Below are 15,122 nucleotides of genomic sequence, written 5' to 3' on the forward strand. Positions count from 1 at the left end.
TTTCATACGCATTGTAGTTGGACAAATTGTCAGAAAATGTCGCTGCCATCTTTGCTACTGTCGTCCTTGGCTACCGGTAATCCGTAACCGGTAATCCGTAACCGGTAATCCGTAAACTGTATGAAGTTTGCAGATAAGCTAAAGCTCTCCAATTTTTCTACATATAGGCAGGCATGGACATGGGCATCGTCAACGCCGGATGTCTTCCTGTGTACGACAGCATAAACCCGGAACTTCTCGAGCTCTGCGAAGCAGTCGTCATGAACACAGACCCAGACGGAACCGAGAAGCTTTTGGAATACTCCAAGGTTAGTGCAACCCCGTGTCATGTTATTCGCACGTAACTAAATAAATACAGTCCGACCTCTAAAAAGCTGTAGCTGTAAGAGGAGCACTATGGAAGCGTACAATATCAGAAATCTGTAGTTGGCAGTAGTAGCATTACCGGAAGTTTATTTTCTAGGGTGCTTCTTAAGTCCTTTCGAGAGGAAGCTTTAGCTCATAACTGTAACTCTGATTTCTTTATTCAAATTCACGTAAAACGCAGAAATGCTTTTGCTAGACAGTGACTGGATCGATTTGAAGAAAATGTGGTGCACTCTAAAAATCATAGTTCTTGACGTAGAACGTCAAATGTTCTATGAAAATTGCCGAGAATTAGTAAGGTTAAAGAGAATGGAAGCACGAAGTTGATAAATCCGTAACTCTGCACCAAAAACAGATAGGGCATTTCTGTACGCTAAATCTGTTTGAGCATCTCAAGCGCGCACATGTGACCTCAGCACATCTCGCATCACATACACCTCAGGGACTTTCAGTTTGGAGATGACATTGTCCGTTTCAGCAACACTGGGGACGAATTACAACAAGTGATTGAGGACCTTAACAGAGAAAGTGGAAGAGGGGGGTTGAAGATTATTATGCAGAAGACAAAGAAAATGTTCAATAGCCTGGCAAGGAATCAAGACATGAGGATTGCCAGCCAGCCTATATAGTCCGTAAAGGGGTACGTTTATCTAGGTCAAGTACTCACAGGGGACCCTGATTATGAGAAGGAAATTTGCAGAAGAATAAAAATGGGTTGGAGTGCATACGGCAGGCATTGCCAGATGCCGACTGGGGCCTTACCGCTATCATTAAAAAGAAAGGTCTACAATCAATGCATTCTACCGGTGATAACATATGGAGCAGAAACTTGGAGGTTGACAAAGAAGCTCGGGAGCAAGTTAATGACCGCGCAAAGAGCAATGAAACGAGAAATTTTAGGCGTAACGTTAAGAGAGCGGAAGAGAGCTGGTGTTGATCAGAGAGCAAACGGGGATAGTCGGTATTCTAATTGACATTGAGAGAAAGAAATGTAATGCGTAGGATGGGATGACCGGTGGATCATTAGAGTCATAGAATGGGTGTCAAGAGAAGGGAAGCGTATTTGAGGATGGAGGAAACCTAGGTGGGGTGATGACGTTAGGAAATTTGCAGGCGCAAGTTGAAATCAGTTGGCGCAGGACAGTGATAATTGGAGATTGCAAGGAGAGGCCTTCGTCCTGCAGTGGACGGGAAAATAGGCTGATGATGATGATGATATGTTACAACTACAACTTGTTCACGTAAGGTTACGTTGAATCGTGTATTATTTGTGCACCTTCGGCACTTCACTTATGTGATGCACTATGTTTCGGTCGCGAGCGTGAGCGGTGCGCTGTGGGCGCCGGTCCGAGAATCGTGTCACTCCGCTAGTACGGTGGCAAATAGTTTCAGCTGCACAACACATTCCGTATAATAATTACATCATAATTTGCGACACAACAGTATGAAACTTAGTATTACGTCTAATCGGGTGACAAATAGGTATATCTTTTTTTGTGTGACGCACTATTTTTCATCGCGGATGCTACCAGCGTGAAAAATATCTCCGTAGCCTACGTAACGTTGACTGCTAGGTATAAACCGTGCATAGCAATTTTCGCTCCAAAGTGCCGAACGCTGTTGTGAACTTTCTTGGTTGAGCATTTTATTGGGGGTCCCCTCTTTTCATATAGGGCTTAAGCAATGAAGGCAACCGCAGAGAGGCTGAAGACAGCTGGCGGAACTCTTCTGTCGAGGAGAGGCTGAAGACAGCTCTAATCAAGGTAGGCTGCACAGTGAGAGAACCTGTCATAACAGTTGATGTTGTCGTTATTGTGGGTTCACAGATACTGTAAGCCACTTACGTGGTGGCCTCTCTCGTTCGACTTATCAGCATTACTGTCCAAATGATTCGCTCAATATTAGAGCTCACTATAGTACATGACAGCATAAGAATAAAAAAAAAGTTATACGTGCGCTGTCAAACTAAAAATGCAATTTCCATATGTGCACCACGCAGCCAATTTTAGTTTCGCTAAATTCCGTGACTTCAAGCGGTTTTTCGTGTCATTGATTTTAGGAGGAAACTTGAACGTCTTTGAAAATTTTATAGGTGATACTAATATCAGTGCTTAGCCAAAGGTGATATTTTAGCTTGAAACAACGAGCTGTTGTTTTCAAATTAGTCTAGCATGTACATTGATGTAGCAACGTAGTTAAACAGTGAGCGGACTCCGCCCGACTCGGCTCTTTTTCAGTGGCGAAAAGCAAGCACACTATGATTTTGTGGACGGAGATTGTAATTCTTAGGTTGCCACCAACTATAGTGTAGCGTTACCGTTATGCCGTTATTGATACCGTCCGCCGTGGTCCGCGCGTGCGCGGTGCTTTCCGCGCATGCGCAGTTTGTGGGAAACGGTATAGCGGTAACGGTACGAGGGTAACGCTGTGCTGGAATGCCATACTAGTGCTGAAAGTGCGGAGACGCGTAATAATGCCGTCACGTTAGTTTTAATTTTTCACGTGACGGTGAAGCGTAGATGTCGTTTCCAGGGTTTGGACTCTCACATTGAAGAAGACGTTGAGGAAGCCCGCAATAGAAAGGACACTTACCCACTCACCCTGAATATCATCGAGGGACCTTTAATGACGGTTAGTTGCCGCCAAAGTAAGTACGTGCCTATGCCTCATTTCACGTCTGCTAACACTCAATGCGAGATACCCTTAACTCAGTCGAAAGCACATATTTAAGGTAATTGATCATTTTTATCCTAATTGTCAACATTTTCTTCTCATCATTCTAGCCCAGCTTGCGCTATCAATTGCTGCTGAAACGTGTAAATCGATGTAGCGTAGACGCCTTAACCACATTGAAAGATAACCATATGTCCACATCTAGTGAGATCAAATCACCTAATGAAATCTTGCGTGAAAACTGGTATGCTTCGCGCAGAAAAACAAATAAGATCATGTAGGATTATGGTCATGAGGCATATTTTTTTTTTTCGAGCGACGTACCGTCGTACCACATAGTACAATAGGCTTTCAATGATTCAAACTAGGCTACCTCGTAATTCCTGCTAACACGAGCAAATCTCAACGTTTAACGACAGCGAAAACAGTTCGAGCGAACGGGGCAACAAAGGTAGAGCTTGCGCTGCTTTATCGCTCTAAGTGACCACGCATCCATTAACCCGAAATATAAATTCTCATTTTATATTTATTTGACACGCGATGTTTTCTTTCGTGCATTTCACGTTCGCGCCCTTTCAGGGCATGAGCGTCGTCGGCGACCTGTTCGGCGAGGGCAAGATGTTCCTGCCTCAAGTGATCAAGTCTGCGAGAGTCATGAAGAAGGCGGTCGCCTACCTGGTCCCTTTCATGGAACGAGAGAAGGAGGAAGCGAGGAAGCTCCTAGGGAGTTCAGCGACAAACGAGGTAAAAAATGGCGACTATGTCTAACCTTTCAAAACTCTGTCCTGGGGTACCAACGTCGGTAGATCACTTTCTATGAAACTTAAAGCTTACTTACGTTTGTTTGCAGAAACTAAAAAAAGAAAGAGGAAGGAAGAACACTGAAGCATAAATAAGCATAGGACAGCAAGCGCACTATTTTCTTTTGTAATTTCTGCGCGAAAATGTAGGTATGTTTAGCCAACTCACCCGCTCTCGAATAAAAGAAGAAAAAAGAATTGTGCTGAAAGCATTGGAGAGATGCAGCGTTGTACTGGGGCGCTAGCTTCCCCGAAGCAAAATGCCTCCCGTCAACAAACAATATGGGACGTGAAAATAGCGACAATGAGAAGTGGGCCATTCTACTTCATTGGTTTGTTTCACTTATTTGTACTTTGCGCTGAGACTTTACCGAGAGGAGTGGGTAACACGTAAAAAATAAATTATACATATATTTTAGCTGTGTATTGCGGTTGCATAAATTTGTTGGTAAGGGCTTTCTTGAATTCGTTGGATTCACTGAGAGGAGTGGATGTAGCGCGCAAATAATATGCGCAGCAGCATACATGCTACGGTTACATGAATCCATTAGAAAGTGGTTTTCTGAATGTGTTGGTTTGACAATGTAAATAACGAAAACGCCAATGAATTTCCAGACAGTTACTGTCGTGGTAAGGGAGCAGATTTAAAGTAAGCTGGTGTGATAACATGGCCAGCTAACACTCAACCGAGTGACAGTTCTTAAAGAAATATGCAATATTATTATAACAAGGGTAAATAACTTAAACTGGGATTGTACGATGAGAGATTTTGTGAGGGAATAAAAAGCGCATACGATGGAACGCAATGGTGAAGCGACAGGTCAGGTTAATTGAGATTGAATTTTAATTAAGGGGTACTTATTATGTGGAGATCGCTGAATTAAAAAAAAGCGCGCTGAGCGGTTCTCAGTGGCTTCAGTACTAAATGTCAGTAAAACGTGATTGAGTTCGCAAATGAATGATGCATACTCAACCTTGGATCTCGTCATCATCAATCGTCATCATATTTATGCTCACTGCATGACGAAGGCGTCTCCTAGCCATCTCCGAGTACCCCTGTCTAGCACCAGCTGACTCAATCTTATGCTTGCAAGTTTCGTAATTTCATCACACCGCATGGTTATCTGCCGTCCTCGACTGCGATTCCACACTCTTGGCAACCGCAATATCATGCTAATTGGATCGGGTATTGTACTAGCGCTTTATAAAACATAACTTTCAAATTGGCAGGCCACATTAACTTCTTCTGGCTTAGCGAAAAAGAGTTCGCTGAAATTGACACCACTGAGAGTGATTGACGGAGACTGTATGGACTACTGTCACTACATGATTTCGCTGATTAGCCTCCGATGTTCTCATTTATCTTATTCAACTCGTATAGGTTAGCCACTCCGGTGTCGTGGTTCTGGCCACGGTCCGGGGTGACGTGCACGACATCGGGAAGAACATCGTGGCAGTCGTCTTGGGCTGCAATAACTTCAGGTGAGCGACTACTCATGGTTCCACCGAATATTGTAGAGCAGAAACAACGGAGAAGCATCGCAGTTCGGAAGCATCGCCTTCAGCCCGAGGGCCGCCGTGACAACGATGGCTCCCGCCAGCCGCAGGCGGTCTCTTGCAAACGAAAGGCTCGCTTGATTGTCTGGCGTCATTTAAAGTTAAAAAGCAACGACGATGGGGTGGTGGTCTATTAACTTAGACAGTACGAGAAGTGTGGTTACTGAAGAGCCCGCCATCTCAAAAGCGTAGCTAAACAAACATACATATTGCAAAGAATACGCGAGAGAGAAGTATAAGAAACAAAACAAGAAACAAAGCAGAAATAATCTGAAGCTTTCACAATCTCTTATAAAGTGAAATAAACTCTCTACATACACTCTACAAACATGCAGAAAGAACTTATACAAACTGTAAATGTATACTAATTGTGCGTGATGTAGAGTCAGTGCATGACCAACGTGACAACCACGTCTATAGTATATCCTCATATTGAAGTAGATCAGCTGAAATGGTGGTGGCAATGGTGGCAATGATGGTAGTAGATTGTATCAACAGGCGAGCTTAGCCTGGCGAATGAGGCCGGCAAGTGCTTTTCCTGGTCGTCCGTTGCAATGTGACCGGGGTGTGTACACCACACGTCCAACGAACCGGTGTTTCTTAGGAATGCCGTGAACTTCCTTTGCGGGCTATAACGGACGCTTCTGAAAACACAAAGAGAGAGAGAGAGAGAGAGAGAGAGAGAGAGAGGAAAGGCAGCGAGGTTAACCAGAAGGGAAGATCCGGTTTGATACCCTACGCTGGGGAAAGAGGGGAGGGGGAGGTAAAGTGATAACAAAGTAGAGATGCAACACAAGATGTTGCAGACACGCATGCGGAAGGTCTTTTACCGTGCAGGCTTTCAGGAAGGGTGTTTCTTTCATCCTGGTATCTTTGGCGCGACCGGAGAAGATGTTCGATGTCTCCTGTATGCTTAATTGCAAAAAGTACAGAGTGGAGAATCGGTACGCCTCATGTTGAATAACCATGGTAACCACAGGGAAACGTTAAATTATGTTGTTTGTGGTGTGATCACTGGGCATGCTCGCTGTCGAAAGCGGCAGCACAAATGCTCCCAAGCTTGAGCTTCGACGGGGCCAAAGTCTCTTAGCTGTTTGAATGCCGGTTTATTTTTTTGCGTCCTTCTAGTGGATGGTGTCAGCAACACCGGTGTGATAACATAAGATAATCGCAGCACCATCTGGCAGGGTGCCTATACAGGACATTTTAGAACACCTTTCGGGTGCTTAGTTCTGTTTCTTCGCAGGGTTATCGACCTCGGCGTCATGGTCCCGTGCGAGAGGATACTGGATGTCGTTCGAGAAGAGAATGCTGGTAAACCCAACTCTTATCACTGTCGAACACAGATCGCAGTGTAAATCTCTGCGTATGCTTTTCACGGAACCGGCAGACATAAATTCGTAAGTTCGTTGTTGTAATTGTGCGATTCGTCGTGATTGAAATACGGTCCATAGTCAGCGGTGTGTTTTCCGTTCTAACTCTCGCTTCGCGATTCAGACGACATCTTACCGTCTGCACACTAATTGACTCCAACTTGGAAGCTCACGTATTCGCAACCTTTACTTTGCCTCCAAAAACTATCAACGGGCCCATTTCACTTAAAGGGACAATGTGAAGTGTGACCGCCAGTTGAGAATGAGCTTGTATACTCTTGAGTCTTCAGTTCCACGCAGGTGGCGAATAAACATTCGTTACTGGTTCTTCATTTATTCGGCGAAAAAGCGTCGGTTGCGGAAGACCGAAGTTACCCTTGTTGAATTTACGAGCTGCCGCTGCGTATTGCGACTGCAAATGGTGCGACAGAAAGTCATCGGACTGGTGTATGCGGACTACACATTGCTGCTAGCCACAATGCAAGAGATTTGGAGAAACTTGTAAATACGTGTGATAACGCAGCGACAAATCTAAGCCTTAAGTTTAGCACAGAGAAATCGTGAATAATTATCTTTGCTGAAGAGACGAGTAATTGCGTGGTATCAATTCAACAGCAAGGCGTACCCATGGTCAAGCAATATAAGTACTTCGGCGTATACGTCAACGAAGGAAGGACTTACTCAAGCACCCACCAAGATAATCTGACGGATAAAAGCGTAGCGCAATGCAGCAATAGCGAAACATAGAGCACTTTGGAGTCACAGTAAATATGAGGTGATGCGTGGAATCTGTAAATGAGTAATGGTGTAGCGCTAACGTTCGCAAATGTCATTGTGTCATTAAAATCAGATATCTTGTCGGGGTTAGAAGTTAACCAAAGATCGGTAGGGCGGTTGGCTTTGGCAGCCCACGGTAAGGTCACAAATGAGGCAGTGCAGGACTGCATGGGTTGGGCCTCTTTTGAAGTCAGAGAAGCGCAGAGCAATATTAGCTTTTACGAAAGGCTCAAGAACATGGATCAAAATAAATGAGTGGCTAAAGTGCAGAAGTGTCTGTACCCTAAAAACGTGGACACAGAACGGAGGAAAAGGTCAAGAAAATTGGCAACCAAGTACAGGGTAATTGAAAGTGTAAATAGACAACCAGGAGTCATCAAAAAGAAAGTGAGAGAAAGAGAGACAGTGAATTGGATGCAAAGAATGGAAACAAAAGTGACCACGGAGATTTACAAGAATGAGAAGAGAGAAATTAGAAAGGGAAATTCGTACGGTATCACCAAGGGAAGTGTCTCGCTGTTTTAGGCTCGAGCTGGTTGCCCAAGGACGAAAACATACCGGAGCAACTATTCGAAACTAGATGAGGCATGTCTAGCTGCAGCAAAAATCTGGAGACCATTGAGCACATCCTAATGGAATGCCAAGGGATTGACCCAGTGAGACCCGTAGGTAACGGCCACTCCCAGAAGCCCTTGAAATTTGAAGTGGATGGAAGTGTCAATCGGTCAGCAGTCGAGATAAGAAAGAGGCGTTTAGAGTATTGGTGAAAAACAAGCAGGGAAAAGGTTGATACGACTGGATCCGTTACAGGCATAGATAGCGATACAAGATATATAGGAATGTTATGAGAAAAAGAAAAGATTATGGAGACGTATACAAAAATGGTAGAAAAAAAGAAACATGTGCAGCATATCTGAGTAAATTAAGCAGGCTAGATGACCATTTGTGACCGCCCAGTTTCAAATGCGGTGCCAATAAACCATCAGCAGCAGCATCACGGATTTGAAATTATGGTCGACTTCCCGCTTTACGAGTTTTGTTGTTTGATTTGTTTTTTGTCTTGCCAAAATACCACTTAAAACTTGCTGGATAGGACTCTTTGGCTCGTTTTAATGCCGACATAATTGTTGTTTGCCGATAAGCAACTAATTGGTCGTGAACAAACGCTATCAAAATTTATGACGTCACATAGTGGTAGTATAGGAATTTGACGGTGGCGTCGCCGCCTGTCTTTCCCTGTCGCTTGTTTTCTGGCCCTGAAAAGCCTCTTCTCACTGTAAGAGCGACCGTTTGTGTAATGTGTAAAAGTGTAATGTGCTGATATAGCATACAGTGAGTACAACCTATGGCTAATATATTTATTTACTACTATGTATTTACCACTTAATTACTATAATTTACTTATATAGCCTATTTTATTATTCCTCATCAGTGTCTTTTTAGCGCGTTCTGCTTTTGCGAACTGTTTCGCAAAGACGGAAAGCTGCTTGTCTAGTCGACATGTCTCCTTCAACAGAACGTACAGTCGCGTTCAACATAAGCTGTAGCACCGTATCCGTGGTCGAATTAACCCAACGACTGCACAGCGGCGCCGACAAGCAAAACATTGGCTGTTTAATACCACCAACTGGAACGATGTTTAGTTCTCAAATTTTTTGTATGTCGGCACCGCCGTGCAGTCCGGGTACCCCTTCAACAACGGGCATGCGTGCACCGTGTTGCACTTCATATTGAACTCGACTATTCATGCGAAACGTTAACATCCACACCAGTGACTGGCTCAAAATCTAATTGCCAATCTCAAACATACTTTTATTTCTCTATCTCTCTTTTTCTTTTTTGTGTTGTGGTTGGACCCGTTGTCTGCGAAGACATCCTTGGCCTGTCTGGACTGATAACGCCGTCCCTGAACGAAATGATTCACGTGGCAACAGAGATGGAACGGCAAAAGTTTGCCATCCCCCTGCTTATAGGGGGCGCGACGACATCGAAGTAAGTCATTTTTGTCTTCAACATCGCGGTTTTCAACATTACACTTGTTTGTCGACCCCTTTTTTTCATCACCGACGACCCCAGGACCTCTCCCGAATTCCTTCCCTGTATGCTTAATCAAGAAGGGGGGCTACAGATGGAGTAGCAAGCTGCGGTATAAACAGGGATATATAGTATAATGTGTATCAGGAAGGCTCGCCTACGTTTCCATGGGTGGACCTATCTTCGTCAAAGGCGAAGATTCGTCTAAGACGAATATAGGTCCAACTATCGAAATGTAGGCCAGCCTTCCTGATGCATTTTATCTCTGTTTGTAATTTTTATGCCACAGTTCTCTGCATGCTTGTTCTACAAGTAATAATTTGCTAATTTACGGCTGAACACGTTCGCATGCTTTCGTTCGTAAAAAGAAAGTAAAGGGCAACAATAAATCAGTACGATATGGTGAAATATTCATTGAATAACTTTCTTTCAGTTTATCTCTCGAGAAAAAGTTTGATTCTTAATACATAATGAAGGCCAAGACTTCCTGTCTTGAAACTCGCCTACAAACCAGAGCGCCAGCGCGTACGTTAATAGCGAATCTTTGATTTAAGTCTTCAATTTTTTTAATACAGTTCGTTAAAAATTACAAATTTTCAGAAAAGATAGCTATGAAGTTTACTACTCTCTAACTCAGCAATGAAAAACGATATCACAATTCTGTAAATTGCGTCTAATAGTGCATCTAAAGCGTACAAAATTTACAGAGCTGTGACAGATGTTTTTGGTGCAGAGCTACGAATTTGTAAACTTCTTGCTTGTAGTTTTTTCAAATTACATATTTTTGGGAATGCTTGTTAAAATATTCAGGCCCTAAATCTGAATTTTGCTTCCAACAGGCATAGAATTTAACTTTATTTCTCAAATGCAACAAATTGCATTAAAATCCGCCCAGTGGTTATCTAAGAAAAGCGTTTCTGAGTGTTCCGTGTATTTGAATAGGCCGCATCGGAGTTGGACCCGAGCTAAAGCGTCCTCTTAAAGGGGCTGACAACCGATCTTTAAGGACCTTATTTTTTTATGGCAGAACGCAAAGTTCACCCTATAGGTAGTGTTTACATCTGCAGCGGTTACATCCAAAAGCGCGTGGATATTTAGTAAGCAGAATTTTTCGATCTGACCAGCCTTTGTAAAAAGTAAGAGTCCCTCCTCCAGCAACACTGAGAAGTGAGAGCGATGTCGATAGCCCGCCTCGCAAATTGTGAAAGCCGCCCATCGTTCTGATTCCACAGGAGTGAGTGCAACGGTGGTTAACCACCTACATTTTGACCATTCCAAACACTTTTGAAAATAAAAAGCAGGTGCGTTGCTGTACAGACCATTCTTACATTTTTACCACGGGTTTTTTTTTTTTTCAAGTACACGCCTACGTCATGGCTGGCTGGCCCCCTCATCGTTATTCTGTCGATAGACGAGTCAGGCGAACTCCTCAAAAACAAAGGCGAAGGCAGCGCCATTTTCCCACTCACTACGAACGAAAGCATACCTGCACGTTGTAAGGTAGACAAAAATTATAGCAGAAAAAACGCCTAGTACATTTCAACACGAATAAAAAGACCAGGAACCGCGTACGTTATTGAAAGTCACGTGATAGGCCTGTTATGCATCCTCATGTTTTTGCCGCGTGGAGCGCCGAAGGTAACTGTTCACGATTTTTGTGAGGAATTAAAAATATAAGTCCACGTTTAATGAGAAAAACATTGCTCGTTTTAACCACAACGTCAGGCAGTATTCACATCAGCGGTGCTATCTTGATTCATGTTCTGAGCGGTTGTCTGTCCCTTTAAGAACAAAATGGGCGGCGCTAAGAAGACGAGGACGAAGTGAGCGACAGACGACATATACGGGCGCCCGTAATGTCGTTTGTGTCTCACTTCGTCCTCGTCTGCTTAGCGCCATACCTTTTGTATTTGTGTAATATATTCATTTTAACGACAAATATTATTTAGGTCCAAGCATGGCGCTGTCCAACTCTATGATGTCACGCATGTCAGCTGTAGTGCGACAACTTCAAGGTGACGCATCGCCACGTGCTCGCAGACGAATTTCTGTGGCAACGAAGGGAAAGCTATATAGAGGGGCGGAGCTTCTGCACATGTCTTAGTGCGCCAAGTAGTCCGGCAGAGTTTAACGGCGCTTTCGGTTTCTTGACACAGATACTGAATAAGCCTAGCTTCCATGTCTGACGGTGTGACGGTTTCGCATTTGCCCTTAGCGCGAAGGAGAAGAGCAGAAAAAATAAGTGAAGAGAGAGAGAGAGAGAGAGAGCAAGGACAGGAAAGGCCGGGAGGTCAACCAGACGAGCACCCGGTTTGCTACCCTACACTGGGGTGGAGGAAAAGGAAAGAAAATAAGTCAAATTCAACACTAAGTGCGGTGCGTTGTTTTATTTTCCTGCTCTAAATAATATCTTCATGTTTTCTTTTTTCCCGCTTAAACTAACCCTGATTGAGAATGTGGAACTTTTTTGTGAGAAGCGCTGTTACTTGTGTGTGCACTGCCTTCGTAGCCTTCCTTTTATTGTCGCAGGAATTTGACAACGAGTGTAGTCTTTCGTTTTTTGCACCTTTCATGCGTGTCTTAACAATTCGCCGGCTACCGTAAGACTCATTTTCGCCATCCCAGAAGTTTAATTTAGAAATCTTGCTTTAGCGTAGTATTGCTTCTTTAGTGCCCATTTAAGGACATCGCGTAAGTGACAACGACCGGAGGGTGGAACCTCAAACAGCGCACAGAACTGAGATTTTCCGGAGAATTGGGACAAGAATATATGTGTATACGAAGCCTGGTAGATATATGGGCATAAGGCAGAGTGATATTGTGGCGAAGGCAAAAACGCAAGCATTAGAAACATGCAGCGTGACGAAATCAAACAGATACGAATCATAAGCAAAACTTTGCTTTTTATGCATTGTTGGAGGTGATTTGATGTAGTGATGACGCTGTGTCAATGCTGCAGGCGCCACACCGCGGTGAAGATAGCGCCACGTTACCGCCAACCGGTGATCTACGTTCCTGACGCTTCGAAAAGCGTCGTCGTGGTAAGAGATCGGCTCTTCGATGTGTCACAGACATTTAAGCGTTGCGAGATCAATTCGTATTTAATCTTCTTGATGGTGGTGGTAAACTTTATTGAAAGGGGGAAGGGGAAGGGGGGAGATGGCTGAGGGATCGGGCCCTGGGCCTGCTTGGCCTTCTCCGCCCAGTCCACCAGTTCAAGCTGTCGGTCGACGTCCCCGGACCTGAGCCAGGCTGTCCTGTCAGTCTCGCTGCTGACGGGGGGATGAGAAAACGGGAAGCGAGGTGCATTCCCACATTATGTGTGTGAGTGGCCCTGTTTGGGAACAGAGCCTGCATATACACTGGCGCCATGCGGGGTACCAACAGTCACATCGTAAAGGAACATTCTAGAGCAACAATAAGTCGACTTATCGACTGATGAGGCGTTTTCTTCGAAAGTATATTTGCTTTAATTTGGAGGAAAATAGTTCGTTACTACCGGACAAAACAAAGTTTCACATTCCTAAACTGCGCGCCTTAACAGCCACACACTGACGTCACGCACTGACGTCACAGAGACGTCAATGTGACGTCAAATATTTCAGAGCATTTCCTCGTGTATAGATCTTTTTCTTTCTGTTTTTACACAGAAAACGTTTTTATTCTGGTCTATGCTTTCTTGGGAATGCGATAGAGTCCTTGTTATACGATAAGCGATTAACTAGTCCGAGGGAAGTGCTTTTAGAGATCTGTGACGTCGTGGCATGAAGCGAGTGCAGGAACTATGAGGCGCCACCTGTACATAGCTAGTTGTGCCTTCTCTGGCTTAACAAGGTGTCGTTTATTCGTGGAAGGGCTGATCTAGCTTCTTGGCATTCCATACACGTAATTTGCCCATCCAAATAACCTTGCATTCCACTGCGTTAGAGTTTTAGCTTGTCAGTATAACGCATTACCCTTCGCGGTATATCGGGTTACCGATATACCGATATACCGCGAAACGTGGGCAGCCGCGTTAATGGCATCACCTGGTCACGCATACTTGAACAACAGGGGACACACCAGAGCGCGCCGCCTGATTTCGGAGGCCATGGGCATACACAAGTTATTGCAGGGACCGACTTTCTTCAGCTACGCTGCTGTTGCACACCGTCCGCCTCGACTTAGTCATTAACACGCGGTGCTTCTAACTTTCCTTCGACGAGAACGCCCATGTAACGGAAGCATTTTATGCGAAGCATACTAGCCGCACAACCACGCTCTTCCTTGCTGCGCCGCGCGCGGCCGCGTAGCTACCATATGACGTCATAACAGCTGCAAAAGCGGAGGCTCAACTCGTGCGCTCGCTTGCGGCCGCGTAGCTACATAGCCGGGTCTCAGCTCGTGCACTCGCCTGCGGTCGCACAGATAGTACTGCGGCCTAACTCCCGCTCCTCCCGCTTGGGCACTGACGTCACAACAGCTGCAAGCCGGGCTCAACTCTTGCGCTCGCCTGCGGTCGCACAGCCGGTGCTGCGGCCTAACTCCCGTTCCTCCCGCTAGGGCACTGGCGTCATAACAGCTGTATAAAAGAGCGGCGCGCTCTCGTCGAGGCCAGTTGTATAGCGCGATGGCGGGAAAGGAAAGGGCCGCTCGTCAGACCGCAAAGTGCAAGTTACAAAGAGCCATGGAAACGGCCGAAGAACGAGAAGTTCGGCTTGCCAAGCGACGTGCACAGTACGCGGCTAAACAGCAGCGTTCCTCCACAGAGTCGGAGGTAAAGGATGAAGTTGCGAGTGTATCTGGGAGTACTTCTACTCTAGTATGCTTCGCATCCTGGGCTTAACCTTAGCTAAGCCACAGCCATTTTTTTTTCTAACGCTCTGTGGTTGGACAAAGTGTCGCAACTTGCACGGAAGGATCCAGGGTGACCTCTAAGGGATGGAAGAGCGGAGCTTGAGGAGCAGTAGGGTTGGGAGGCGGTTCTTATATCAAAACATACAGAGTACGGGAAAGGGGGTGGGGGAGGGCGTATTGCACGCTCAGTCCTGTCAGTGCCGAGGCGCAAAGATGTCTCAGGGGCGTCAAAGAGAATTAGTTTCGTATTCGAAACTTAGAGAATTCGCGCACTTACCGTACACAGCTGAAGACAGTGAGTGGACCAGCGGTAGGCTGACGGTTGCCCCCGTTCCACATTGGGGGCTTTTCATGCGGCAAGAAGAGTGAGAGTTGGGTAAGGGACATCACGGCCGCTTGATCAAAACACGCAAGCTTGCGACCACTCAAGACGACGGAGACTTCAGTAAAACATGAAGACCTCTGTTAGCCGCTGAAAGCTGTAAATAGAGCAATAAAGTTTTTCCTTCCTTCCTTGGGCCTTTCGATCGAGCGGCCGTCGGCACGCATAACTGGACTCTGGTAACGCGAACGATAACTCCCATAGCTAGTCAGGAACGCCGTGTACACTGGTCATTCGTACATTAAGGACGTTGCGTTAATAGGCTTGCGCTGTTATCAAAACACTTTCTTTTGTCTTGCGGAGCAGCCCAGTGTTGAAGAAATG

General features: G+C 45.2%; 1 protein-coding gene across 1 annotated transcript in view; it reads left to right on the forward strand.

Annotated features, from left to right (window-relative positions):
* Positions 1-15,122, forward strand: part of LOC126533420 (methionine synthase-like) — a 47,748-nt gene that overhangs the window by 17,888 nt on the left and 14,738 nt on the right. Inside the window, exons 16-23 of the mRNA XM_050180583.3 lie at positions 168-308; positions 2,040-2,129; positions 2,899-2,997; positions 3,619-3,783; positions 5,221-5,321; positions 6,643-6,710; positions 9,418-9,538; positions 12,540-12,621. Of these exons, the coding sequence (XP_050036540.1) occupies positions 168-308; positions 2,040-2,129; positions 2,899-2,997; positions 3,619-3,783; positions 5,221-5,321; positions 6,643-6,710; positions 9,418-9,538; positions 12,540-12,621 (867 nt within the window). The remainder of the gene's footprint in view (positions 1-167; positions 309-2,039; positions 2,130-2,898; positions 2,998-3,618; positions 3,784-5,220; positions 5,322-6,642; positions 6,711-9,417; positions 9,539-12,539; positions 12,622-15,122) is intronic.

Source organism: Dermacentor andersoni, chromosome 7, assembly GCF_023375885.2.
Source record: "Dermacentor andersoni chromosome 7, qqDerAnde1_hic_scaffold, whole genome shotgun sequence".
Classification (NCBI taxonomy): Eukaryota; Metazoa; Arthropoda; class Arachnida; order Ixodida; family Ixodidae; genus Dermacentor; species Dermacentor andersoni.